Source organism: Enoplosus armatus, chromosome 22, assembly GCF_043641665.1.
Source record: "Enoplosus armatus isolate fEnoArm2 chromosome 22, fEnoArm2.hap1, whole genome shotgun sequence".
Taxonomy (NCBI): domain Eukaryota; kingdom Metazoa; phylum Chordata; class Actinopteri; order Centrarchiformes; family Enoplosidae; genus Enoplosus; species Enoplosus armatus.
The window spans coordinates 13,478,794-13,492,108 of NC_092201.1; the positions used below are offsets into that span (position 1 = coordinate 13,478,794).

At 41.2% G+C, this 13,315-nt stretch overlaps 1 protein-coding gene across 1 annotated transcript in view; it reads right to left on the reverse strand.

The window, feature by feature from the left end:
* LOC139304976 (chemokine-like protein TAFA-2) overlaps window positions 1-13,315 on the reverse strand; it is a 52,993-nt gene that overhangs the window by 8,764 nt on the left and 30,914 nt on the right. Inside the window, exons 2-3 of the mRNA XM_070928904.1 lie at window positions 12,834-12,937; window positions 1,037-1,192 (exon numbers count right to left, since the gene is read on the reverse strand). Of these exons, the coding sequence (XP_070785005.1) occupies window positions 1,037-1,192; window positions 12,834-12,936 (259 nt within the window). The 5' untranslated portion in view covers window position 12,937. The remainder of the gene's footprint in view (window positions 1-1,036; window positions 1,193-12,833; window positions 12,938-13,315) is intronic.

A 13,315-nucleotide genomic window follows, 5' to 3' on the forward strand; every position in this document is an offset into this window, starting at 1 on the left:
GTAGAAGAAAGAATAATTAAAAGGTTAAGTGCTGATCATTTTTTCTGAGATCACCCACGGAGCTTTAAACTGAGGCCAGTGGCTCACAGCTCTAATTTGCAGAAAATGTCGATACTAAAATGTCAAGGAATAGGTCAAAGACGATTGGGTCCAGAGTTTAACTCGAAACCTGCGTTTTTCAGACCAAAGTGAGGCAGCCACTTTAGCCAAGTCGGGGATCTGACACATTAGCATGCTAAGAGATGCTCTGAGTCATTGACTTCACAGTCTGCAGTGTATAGCTTCACGTCCATTCATATGTGATTAAAAAGCCCTTCAGGAGCCTCTTTGTAAGCCCCCTGGATTGACCAGACAGTATTCACTGGGTATTCACATCAGCAAGGTTACATCAGTCTGATATGTCAGAGAATTAGACAGGATAATAATGACCAAAGCATGAAAGTAATAGCACTGCTGCTACTAATGCGTCTATCACTGCTACAGTATTTCTTATACCACAATAGTGCTACTTCAATTAGTACCACGACTGGTGCTGCTATTACTAAAAAAGATCACCTCACCTAATTCTACGACTACATTATTACTGCTGCTCATATTCTTAGCCCACAACTAGTTCCACTGCTACTGTACAGTATTATACACATTATTGTACATTATAAACAGGTATTAAGCTATTGAAACCTTTCAAGAGAAGAATGATAAACTACAGGCTTGATTTGATATAATGTGCTGTAGAATTACCATTACTCATAAACATTTATTTCCCCAAACTGATTTTTGAAGTAAGAAAGCCAGTTGTTGGGAGATTTGACTAAAATCACAAATTATGACCATTGTCATTATCCTGTTACAAGTCATTTTCATTAGCATCCACACCCTGCATCCAGCATGTTAATGTGGACAAAACATTAGGTTAGAGAAATGTTTTGTAGCAATTGTCTTGAGACATTTCAACCTTTGAAGTATCAGAAAAAAATGTAAAAAAAAAATAAAAATAAAATAAATATAGCCCATGAAATATTCAGCTGGTGCGTACCGTCTACACACGACGGGGCGGCTCTGGTGGTGCCGGCCACTTGCCCAGGAAAGCAGGAGCACTTCACAGTTTGTGACCGCTCCTCAATTTTGTTCTTGTTGCAGCAGCGATGCAGCGCCACCACCTCGCAGGTGCCCGTTCGTACCTGGTGCACTGCTGGAGAAATGACAGGAAAGATGGAATAATGAGTATTCAGTCATCCCCTCATCTACACACCCACACTGCTGGCCTTGGATGGAGTCCCATAAGAATCTCTCTTGAGTCTCTATTGGCTGCTCTGTATCCCTCACATCAGGAAAAAATTACCACAGAGACCAGACTACCAATTTCCTTAAAAGGGGCCATTTATTACAGAGGGTTCAATTTTCCTCTCTTTATATGCATTTAATCTTTTTTAAAGTATCATTTTATTTTGAGTGGCTTAAAGTTTTTCAGGTTGAATGCTGATTTGTATTGTCTTTAAATTTGACCAATTTCCTAGTTGGAAAAGTAAGCTATTGCACCGATTTATTTCTCCATGTCCATGAAGTTGGGGGACTCACAAAGGACAGACTGAAGAAAAAAAATCAGCGATTAATAGAAGCAGCAGAGGCAGAGATATCCTGACTTTTAGTCTTTTAGTAAGGCTCAAGCTCTAAAAAAAGATGCATCCTAGATTTCCCATAATGCAACCAATAACTCTATGTTTTTGTTGAGGATTTAAAACAAAAAGTATAGGTCAAGCTAAAAAAACAATAGAGCCTGCATTTCCCACAATGCAACTCCATAGCGTCATTCCTTAGACCCTCCCTGACTGGTAAATGCCCACGTTTAAATTTGTAACACAGGTCTTCTATTGTAAATTCTCTTAAAGGAGAGTTTTTGACCACATAATAGCACTGAGGAGCAATGTTCTTATGAGTGCACCCCTGATTTGTTTGTTTTATGTACATGCGGACGTTGCGATACACACTCTTGCTGATCGCTCACTGATCGGCCAGAGAATTGCAGCAATTGGCCAGCAAAAGCAAGGCAGAAAATGACTTCTAATAAACAATGCAGAATTTAAAACTGTAAAAAACCCTGAATGTAAACACAACTTGTATCTGTTTTCACAAAAACTCCACTGGGCACCTTTATATACTCAATCCGAGAGTTGTTTTTTTTCAGATGTTAGGGCGCTCCCTTCAGAGCCACAAAAGACATTGTGCAACTGTTTTCACATATTCCCGCTTGTGACGAGTAAACTAATCTTCACAAGTGTCCCTTTTTAGTACTAGCAGCAGCTTTAAGCAGTGTCGCAATCAGGATCTGGCATTGTGAACATCATGAGGAACTTTATTTGTATCCTGATCGGTGTATGTGATAAGAAAACAAGGTACCTTTTAAATAAATAATAACTCAAGTATGAGATGGTAATGATTGGAACTGATACCGCTCCAGATTTCCCACAACAAGCAGCAGCCCTTAAAAAAATTCAGATATGTGAACGGGAAAGTGCAGTGCTGCTGTATTTGGAGCCAATTTCCAGATCACGCTCCATTGTCTGAATTATTTAGAGCCTGAGCTGCTCCATTCTCTTTTAATTGCATGTGACATTTTCTTGAGGTGTCCTTCTGCTGAGATACTCGCTGCTGCGGTAAACAGTAAATCTGGAATGACTGCGCGAAAAGTGGTCCTAACTGCCCGCACTGTAGCGGCTCAACTGAACCCAGTTAATTACGTTTTCACTTCAGCGTGTTATATTGGTGGAAAGCAACAGTGAGCAGCAGTGATGGGATCAGCTGCTCTGCTGAGACTGAGTGATATCAAATCTGACAAAGACAGCTGTTGAGCGTCACAATACCTTTTTACCTGCTACAACTCAGAACATGACATTTACATAAAAAATAACTGGCAGTCTAAAATGAATCGCACTATATGTTTTTCTCGTTCTCCAGTGTTTGGGTTCCATACTGTCTGTGATCGGGTAGCATCACACATTGCACTGATGGCTGCTGCCAGAATATATGAGCGAACAGCAGGTAGAAAAGGACAAAAAGAGACAGGAAAAGGAGGTTCCATTTTGATTATGCACTCAACTTTTGATGTCTGCTCTAACAATCGCCCCCCCCCCCCCCCCCCCTCTCTTCCGTCCATCCTCATACATCAAAAATAATGCAGGTAGTCGTCCAAAAGTAGCGGAATGCTTACTCATGCTCTGCCCCAAACAAGAAAAGACATAAAAGATATAAAAGACAAACACGCAGCGAGCCGAGCTGCTTTAGATGTTTGTAAGAGAGGCACTGCCAGTATCTGTCTAAAAGACATGCTTCACACTGAGAGGCTGTGGTTTTTCTGACTGGATTTGGACTTCTACTTGGATGCCTACTCAGCTTCTCCTGCCAGCAGACACAGAGAAAAAGCATTTCACTCGGGAATCAGTCTCTCCTGCAAACCCAGTCCAGCTTTAAACCTGCTGCGCTGCCGCTTTGACAGGGAGAGATCCCTCCGGCCCTGGACATACTACTGCTGCTGCTGTGCTGGTGTTTTCGCTTTGAAAGTTTTATAAGACAGGCATGATGCCATAAAATTTAAAAAGCAGGATTCGGAGGCATGCTGGTGGCCTAGTGGAAATATGCCATATAACCACAACATCCCCTGTTTGATTCTGTCTTGGGACTTAGTTGCATATTGTTCCCTTCTCTCTCTATTTACCCATGTTTCTAATCTCCATCTCAACTGTTGCTGTCCAAAAAAGGCAAAACAGCAAAAGTAGTTGTTTTGGGAGACACGTACATAAACATTTATATGGTGGACAGTAAGTGGGACATTTACTGTAAAAGTGAACACTAACGTTGCCTAAACTGTACCACTTTTCAGAAAACAACTGGTCATCATGTCACAATTTCTGCTCATTCTGTACAATTTTCTGAGAGTGTGTTGGTTTTTCTTTTGTCTGACCAGTAGTAGGTTTTATCTACTGTTTTCCCGACCGCCTTTTAGTTTGGGATAATATGACTTTTTTCTCTCTCTAAACTGCAATTCAATCCTTCCACTTCCTGAGAAGTCATTTTGATGTAGTATAAAGGCTTGAATTATTAGTTCTTCAAACTGAAAAATAAAACCTGGGGGTGGCCGTTAAAATGATGTGGTTCAGGGAATTTTCTTGGATTATCATTTTTGAAACCACTGGAGTGACTGTCTTGTTGTTTTGGGGAATAATGGCACTTTATTCACATTTTTTGTAACAGGGTGGAGATGCATAATTCTTCTGACACTGTCACAATCCTTTGAATTGATATTTTAAATAAAGAACTTGTAGAAGAAGTAGAACAGAAATCCACAAACCAACGGTATTACCTCCGATTTTTAGAATAAGTATTTGACAAAAGGAAATAACATGGATTCATGAAACACAGCGCCTGGCCCGAATGGATGATTTACTACAGTTTTGTTTCGACTTGATTGCACAGTTTTTAAGAGTAAAAAGGAAAAGGGGACTTTGCAGTTGAAAATAATCTAACGCAGCCAGTTACAAAGAAAAGCCCTCAGGCGTGTTACATTGCTTTGCCTGCAGGTGAAAGGCAGAAAATCGTGTACAAAGAAAGAGGCACTTCCATAAAATAACAAGGGAGCAAAATAAAAAACAATGTATGTCTCTTTTAATTACGTTTTCATGTTAAAAACACTGCATGCATGCCCCGTTGTTTTCAGTGCTATCAGACCAACATCATTTTGGCAAATATTATAAATATTTAACCCGCTGGAGACAACAGGACAACTGACGTAAAGCCTGAATATCTTCTAGACAGAGTGAGCAACCAGGTGCTTTCAAGATATCATTTCAAGATACATGTATTACAAGATATTCTAAAACCTGAACAACTGAAGATCTGAAATGAACTGAGGTATCACTTTGAGAGAAGAAAAGAGACATTTTGGATACGTTCACCTCCTCTTCCTCATAAATGATCGCCTCTACCTTATCTTCATGTTTTACCTGCTGTAAGTGCTCTTATCTTGAAGTTTGAAAAAAAAAACTTAACTTAACTCTCACTTCTTTATATCTCCTTCATAGCACCTTTCTGTTGCATAATCAGGATGTAGTAATATGTGTAGTAGGGCTCTTTCCCAGGCACGGTGACTTTCTACTGCTACTTGCTTGTAAGGTCTGTGCTCTCAGATCTTAAGCTTATTTTAGGTTGTGCTTATACAATTTTATGTCACATACTAGGTATTTTAAGTGTTGAGGCAGTTGTCAGGTTTAAAGGCAATACCAGATACCAATACCCAGTCTCATCAATTCAATTCAATTCAATTTTATTTATATAGCGCCAAATCACAACAAAGTCATCTCATGACACTTTACAAAATAGAGCAGGTCTAGACCGACTCTTTATAATGTTATTACAGAGACCCAACAGTTCCCACCATGAGCAAGCACTTTGGCGACAGTGGCAAGGAAAAACTTCCTTTTAAGAGGCAGAAACCTTGAGCAGAACCAGACTCTAGGTGGGCGGTCATCTGCTTTGACCGGTTGGGTTTTAGGGAGAGAGAGAGAGAGAGAGAGAGAGAGACAGAGACAGAGACAGAGACAGAGACAGAGAGATAGACATAGAGACACAGATAGACAGACAGACAGACAGACAGACATCTACAGTAGTTGGCTAACTAACCTTGAACACGTTCGTCAGCCAGAAAAATACTGTTGTTAATCAGCCAAACAGCCAGCTAACTGTAACTTACCAAGCTAGATTGGTCGCTAACATAACAAGGTGAATTCATGTATCAAAGTTAGGGTTAGTGCTGAATTACTTCGGCCCCACTGCCGAATCTCTATTGAAATGAACTGATTTAAATTTAAAACAGTAGTCGACATTTTGGGAAATCCACCTCTTTGCTCTCTAGCTGCTGGTTAGCTTAGCTTAGCATAAATACAGGAAGGCCTGGCTCTTTCCAAAGGTAAAAAGTACCCACCAGCACCTCTAAAGCTCACTAATTAACGTGTTGTCTCATCGTTGTGAGGTTGCCAGGCAACCAGCACAGACTTCAGAGAGTTACTGGTCATGGCCGAGGAATACTCTGGCGTATTACCCTTTGTAAAACCGCAACATGTTGTTTAAATTAAGGTGAAGCACAAGCAGCTTGGAGTGAAATCAGATCAGATCCTGAGAACTAACTCTAATGTGAACTCCCAACACTCGATGCTGACTATCAGTATTATGTTGTTATCAGACATTTTACCAAAGTTGCTTTCAGCGAGAGGCGACGGGCCATTCCTCTCTGTGCAGCACTGGAATGTCTCTGCTTGAGAAGCTTTTATACTCTGGTCTCTGGAGACAGAGAATAAACTGCAAATGATACGTACTTTGTATCATTCATGAAGCTGTTGTGAATAATAATGTAATCATTGCTTTGCTTTATACGCTGCGTTGTGTGTAGCCAAAAATACTACCTATCATATTGAGATGAGCTCACTGATCGTAATTCCCTCTGTACAAACCTACATAATGAGGTGGAGATCTATTATGTTAATATTGATGAACAGATTTTCACCTCAAACTGTTTGTTACTTTTTAAGTAGCAGTTTAGAAAGTTTAGAAGAGTGACAGATTTGTAGCCGCTTCAGTTAAAGCACAATCTTTCAGCCAGATTCAGGGAGCCTGTAAAATACTGAGCATGTGGATTGATTGTTATGTTTAACATGGGAATCCTGTAATGTCTATGACTGTTAGTTATTGCTCTCTCAAGGGTGCAGGCAGTGTTTTCCTTTGTTGGCAGGATGCTTCGTATGCATCATATAAGTCATTTTTATTACAAAGTGCGGAAAGTCGAAGGTGCAGAGCAAGCAACAATCACTGATGCATATAACACAAGACACAAGTCAGACGTCGAGGTCATACGTCAGCGCAACATTTACAGTAAGGAAAGCACCTCTAAAGACATACTGCAAACTGAAACTACACCTGAGTGCTACATGTCTAAAATTACTGAGTATGAACCATCAAATATATTTCATTCCGCTCAGGTTCAAGTTCCCCCTTAGCAACCTGTGTGCTTTGATTCTTGCTAAGTGGTTCCCCATTGTGGACACTGAAACTCAAGGCTGTAATGTGTCTGCAGGGATCACGCCAGCACATTTTGAAGGTCAGAATTTAAACTCTCTACACCCATTTGGGCAACCATAAAGTATGGAGGCAGTGTCCAGAGACGTGTTGCACTCTGAAAGTCAGGTGATTTATCCTGGCCAGTTTTCTCATGATGTAAAGTTGTCTCAATCACCAAGTTGATTTTTACATGACTGATAAAGTATGTGTTCGTGTAAGCTAATGTCGCCTACTTCACTGAGGATTAACGCTAACATATCGGTCACAAATTGCATGTCAAAACTATGCTCAGCTACCTTGACTGTCTTTTTTTGTGCATTTTCCTCATTTTCTTCCCAAAATGGAATAGCAATTCCCTCCCTGTTGCTTAACACCAGTATTGGCTCGGGAAGTGTGTAACTGTCAGCCAAGCTGATCTTTGTAAGATGAACTTGAGTGGTAGTAAGATTATTAAAACGAGGGAATAAGAAAAAAAACACATTTCTACACCTATTCAACCTCCAAAGGCCTAAAACATTTTAAATGATACAATTTGAGAAGGCAACATCAGTCTTTGGTTGAGTTGCTCACCAGAAATGTGCAACCTGCAGCAGGAGGGTCACACATCGCTTTGCTTTAAAGGGTCACAAATGTCTACACCACTGACCTGCTTCCTTCTGTTGTAGACATGTTATGCCTTTATTAGACAGGAGACAGCTGACAAGAATTGAGGGGAGAAAGATAAGGGGCCATGACATGAACAAACAGTGCTAGGAAAAAACATAATGAACAAATATTATTTAGTTCGATATGTACCGGCTGCTTCTAGGAAATAGCCTCAGCCTCTCTCTCCTCGAGTCCCACATTAACAAAAGCCATCACCTACATTACCATAGCACGAGACCCCAGCCACCCCCTGAACTCATGCTTGCACACTTCTCCCATCCGGCCGCAGAAAGAGCTTTGTGCCCTCTGCCATCACTGCCTTCAACAAACTGTAGCAATAACACTCAAATGGACAAATGGTTGTTGTGTTAGCTCCTTAATTGTTCTTCTGTGCGTACAAGCCGTGGAAACACATTTCCTCTAATGGAGAACAATCATTTATCTATCTATCTAGCTACATGCGTCCGCTGCTGAGATTCAGTTCTGCAAACCCGAATACATGACTCCGCCTGACTCGACTCTGCTGCCGCTGATACCAGCTGTCATACATGCTCACCACTGTCAACACTTCCTGTACACACCATAAAACACAAGTAGAATCAACACAGTGATCCCAGTAGGTAAATTAAAAGTTACTAGCTGAATGCAGCCTTAAACTTAGCATTTTGGAAGGTAATAAAGCATAAATTGTTTTTACTTCCACTTAATACGAGCAAGAAGAGTAAAAGAGTCTAAAAGAGTAAGAAGACTAAAAAGGAAAGGAAGAACAAGTTGAATTGGGGGCGGGGGGGGCACAAGCACAGGAGAAGTGGTAACTGAAAGGATCGATTACAATAAATGCTAATGAAAATAAATCAGATGTCCCCACAACTTGTGAGCCGAGCCGGGAGTCTGGGACTGAATCCCGTGCAACTCCTCTCTCTGCTCTGCCTTCTGGTCAATAAAGGACGAGCACAAAGGCAGACAGGATGACCACTGACACTTTGTAAGTTAGTGTTGTGAACACCCACAGAAGTAAAAGGACAGACTCTTCTTTGCAGCATCACTGTCTGACAAGAGGGCGCAAAGGCAAACCTCCTTTTCTCACATATCAGAGAGGAAAATAAACTGAATTTGCATAACTGTCAGGGAGTAGAAAAGCACGTTTGATGGCGCAAATATGATCCCGTCTTTGCTGACACAAACCGGTTATTTAAAGAAGTGAAAGCTCATATGTGCAGCTGCTTTCTGAAATGAACTACATTTTCCTTGCTTGTCAGAGAGTAGGCTTAGTTTTCTTCTTCTTCTTGTGTTGTCTGGGAAGAAATACATTTTCTCTATTTTGGACGTGTTCAGGGTTCATTTCATCCCTTGAATGGTAACAGGTTTACAGCAACAGAAATAACACCCGGGGGAAATTAGGGGGCTGCGGTGGCTATCAGAGAGAAATTGAATGTGCACGAGATTATTCTGATCCACTTCCCGCTGAAATGATGAGCGCCTTGAGTGGGGATCGCTGCCAATCAAAGCCACGCACATCAAAGCGCCGCGCTCCCATCTAATTGGTCGACAAAGAGACGAGAGGTACGCACAATTTCTATCATGCTCAGAAATGGACATACTGTCCGGCGGCAGCGCTGCCTGTACACCACCAATTACCTGAGGCTATGTATTGTCAGCGGGACTCCCAGCGATGAAACATGTGGGTTGGCCTCTACTTGTAATGTTGCTGAGTTGCCATAATTGATCTCCCTGGGTCTACTAGTGACGACTCGACAACACTTTTAATGAGGCAAGGGGAGATGTTTTTGACTCGTACCTTCAAAATAGCAGTTTCAATCCAATTACTCCCCCATTCATACTGTGACATTTTAAGTGTGATGCTGCAAAGAGAGAAATTCATTTCGGAACTGCAGCGGGTCACTCTGTTTGGGATGGAGAGCCGAGGCTTCACACTAAGCCTCCAACTGGTTCTTACAGAGCTGAGTGAACAGATGGATGGAGACTCAACCAGCTTGTGGACAGAGAAAAGTTCTCCAGACGCGGAGGAGAAAACTTAAACCTTATTCTGAGCCTCTCCGGGCCACCTGGCCGGATGTTCACATTGAGCACATGATGGGACTGGAACAACTGACTGAGCCTAAGTTGACCTTGAGTTGCTCTTTCTTTATTGAAACAACTCTTTGTAGAGTGATATAATACACTGCTTACAAATCAACTCAGCTTTATTTAGAGGATAGGATGGAGAAGAGGATTGGACCAAGCATGGAACCACCAGGAGATGGGGGGCTGAGGAAGAAGATGAGTTGCTAATAGAGCCACTGAAAGATCTGTTGGATAAATATGAAGAAAACCAGGGACCCCCGCCCACTGGCTTGATCTGTGAATGAGGACAGAATGATCTGCTGTGTCAGAGGCTGCAGCCAGATCTAGGAGCAAGAAGATGGGGCAGTTGCCTGACTCAGCAGCTAGAAGGAGGTCATTAGTTATTCTCAGTAATGCAGATTGAGTACCGTGAAGAGCTCTGAAACCAGATTGTAATTTTGGAACATGGCTGGTTTCCAGGGAGCTATTGCTCATTGAAAGAATGCCGGGACGAATGGTGCCAATAACTTCTTTGAAGAGTTTAGGTCGAAATAATGTCCAGAAGAGATAATATGATGAGGGTCTGGAATGACGGAGTAAAGGGAATTCAGACCTGCAGTGTTCTCAGAGGAGATGGATAGACTATTTACAGCTGGAATAATACTCACTCTGAACTTTGCCTGTTAAAAATAAGTTTAGGAAATCCTCACATTTAGAGACGGACGCTTCTAAGCAGGAGATGGGAGTAGAGGAGGTGACTTTAACGAGTGAGTTTAACGCACTAAAAATTCCCCTGGGATTATGAGTTTTTGTCAATAAGATCATAGAAATATTGAACCCTGGCATTTTTGACAGCCAGTTGAACTTTCAATGGTCTTGGGCTGTCATCACATTTCTGCTCCTTCCTTGTTTTCCTTGTTCTATTAACAGCAGTTCACTTGGTATGATTCGTGCCATTCAGAGCTTTCTGCTTCCCTGTATCTACTGGAGTAAACATCTGAAAGGGGGGAACTCTGCTTCTACACATCAGTATCAGTTCACTAGTCATTAAGAGTATGACTCAGCCTGTGAAAGCTGTTGTTTGACGTGTTCTTTGGCTCTGGAGGAGCTTTGTCAAGTTTAAGAAAACAACCCTTGATGATGTCATTAGGGATATCTCAGGTTGGGCTTGGAGAATACATTTTTAATGCTATAGCAACTGCGTGTGTGGAGTTTGACTGACGTAGGCATTTACCAGGCAGGGAGAATAAAAAAACACATAACAGCATTAATAGAATGCTGCAGCAACACAGTCTGTGTTGAATTCCATAGCCCATGTCTTTTTTTCTGCATGTATGTATGTAGTGATGGAGAGTATGCACTGTACAATGTATTCTGGAGGCACACATAATGCACACTCTGTGGAAACAAATTTTTCCTTTGAGGACAATAAAAATCTATCCATCTATTGAGTTGCATTATGGGGAATGTAGGATGTAAGATTTACCTTGGGCTTGACTTAACACTAGGGACTAGGGAAGTCAGCACATCTCGGGCTCTGCTGCTTCAAGTTCACTGTAAAATGTATTCTCTGGAACACCGCTTTAAAAATGGCTGTGATTGATGGAAAGCTCCTGAATCATTTTGATTGCTGCTTGCTACTTAGCTACTTTGGGGTATATGGCTCTGATGAAAGTAATTTAAAGGATAAGGCTGGCATTATCAAAACCGATGATTCATTAGTCCGTCTTTCTGACTTCCCTACACTCTCTGTTAGACCCAAGACCATGTAAATCTTGTAAATACAGCTGGGCACGGTTGTTTCTAGCAAATGTTACTCAAACAGGAGTAAGTGCATTTGTTTAATCTATTTTAAGTTGCAGATTAATACACTTTTGGTGCTCTAGTGAGTGTTTACTGCAGCAGGACAGTTTATGCATTGATTCAAAATAAACTGCAGTGTGTGTGTGTTCGTAGTAATGAAGGAACATGATGTAAACAGGAGGTCTATGGCACAGAGGAATAAGCTAGAACAGGCTTTGGCCACACAGACAACACTGTATTGGTCTTTTCATGGGATTTGTTGGCAATGATAAAAATACAGAATATCACCAGCCTTATCCTTTAACATTGTGAAAATAATTTCACATTTTGAAACATCAAAATACATGATTTTGTATAAATATGTAGTTTGTTATGTTATAAATATTAGCTGCAGACTACTACATAGATTCAGAGCCTCAATCAGATAGAGCATCACAATATAACACAGAAACCGAGCTGCTCACTTTAAGGGCCCGTGTCCACATAGCGTTTGTTATGAGCGCCAGTGTCTTTTTGAAGTTGTTCCCAATGAGAAGAGAGCTTATGCTGCCGCATGGAGCCGCACGCAGCCGCCAACGGAAAAGGTGCTGCACTCAGTGTCCGCCATTTTTGTGCGGCCGCTCTGAGTTGAAAATTTCTGAACTTTTCAGAAAGGGGCTGGAGAGAGAGAAAAATCCATTTGTAGGCGCAGATAGACTGGACACGGACATGTTGCTGGTGAGTGTGAGTGCTTTTATCACCCTACACGTTGTTAGCTTGATGTTAGCTGGAGAGTAAACCCTTAACTAGTGTTAAGATATTGTTGTCATAGAAACAAAACCACTTGAAAGTGCTTGATCCCAGCGCTTTTCTGCCAGAAAAAAACGCTATGTGGACACAGGCCCTAAGAAAGCAATAAGTAAGATCAAGGTAGTCTGTCAGACATATAATAATAATGCTTCTCAACCAACTACAACAACGTTACTACAACAGCTTTGGAACCTTCTTAAGTGGTATCATGAAGATATTTAGATGATTTGGGGATTAGCACAAATTGCACAAAGACAAAAGCAGGAGGTGACAGTTTTAACCTTTTGTTTGTTTGCCTCTTAGGAATATGCATTTGTTCCCATCATAAACAAGTGTTTAATCAAGTATGTATACGTTAGAGTGTGGGCATGGGGAAAAAAAAGACACTTAAGGAGAACCAGATGTTGATTTTGGTTTAATGTACTCACCTCTAGTTCCTTCCGTTGGTAGGGTCATCTCCCAGACACTGATTACAAGCACCATCACAAGTAGAGCCCTTTTACTTCCGATCTGCGTGTATCGCTCACTCATCCTGGGAAAAAGAAACAAAGAGGTGTCAAGATGTTACCGTGGGTAGGTCATAAATTACAGCAGGAGTTTTAACCTATGCAGGGTAAACGTATAACATTCTTACCTTTCTAGAACAGCATTAAACAAGGCCTATATTTAGCATTTTACCAGACTTTGATTTATTTACATTTACATTATTTACATTTACCAACCTTTTAACATCTCTGTTAGCCTCCACTGCCATTTTGCAGTGTGATCACTTGGGTTGGATTTGAAGGCTTTATGGCACAGAACAGGAAGAGGGTGCTGTTTGACTAGCTCACAGTTTAACTTCACAATAGCTTAGCTTGTCTGAAATGCATATTTGCTCTTATCGAGAAGAGATACCAGCTCTTATCCT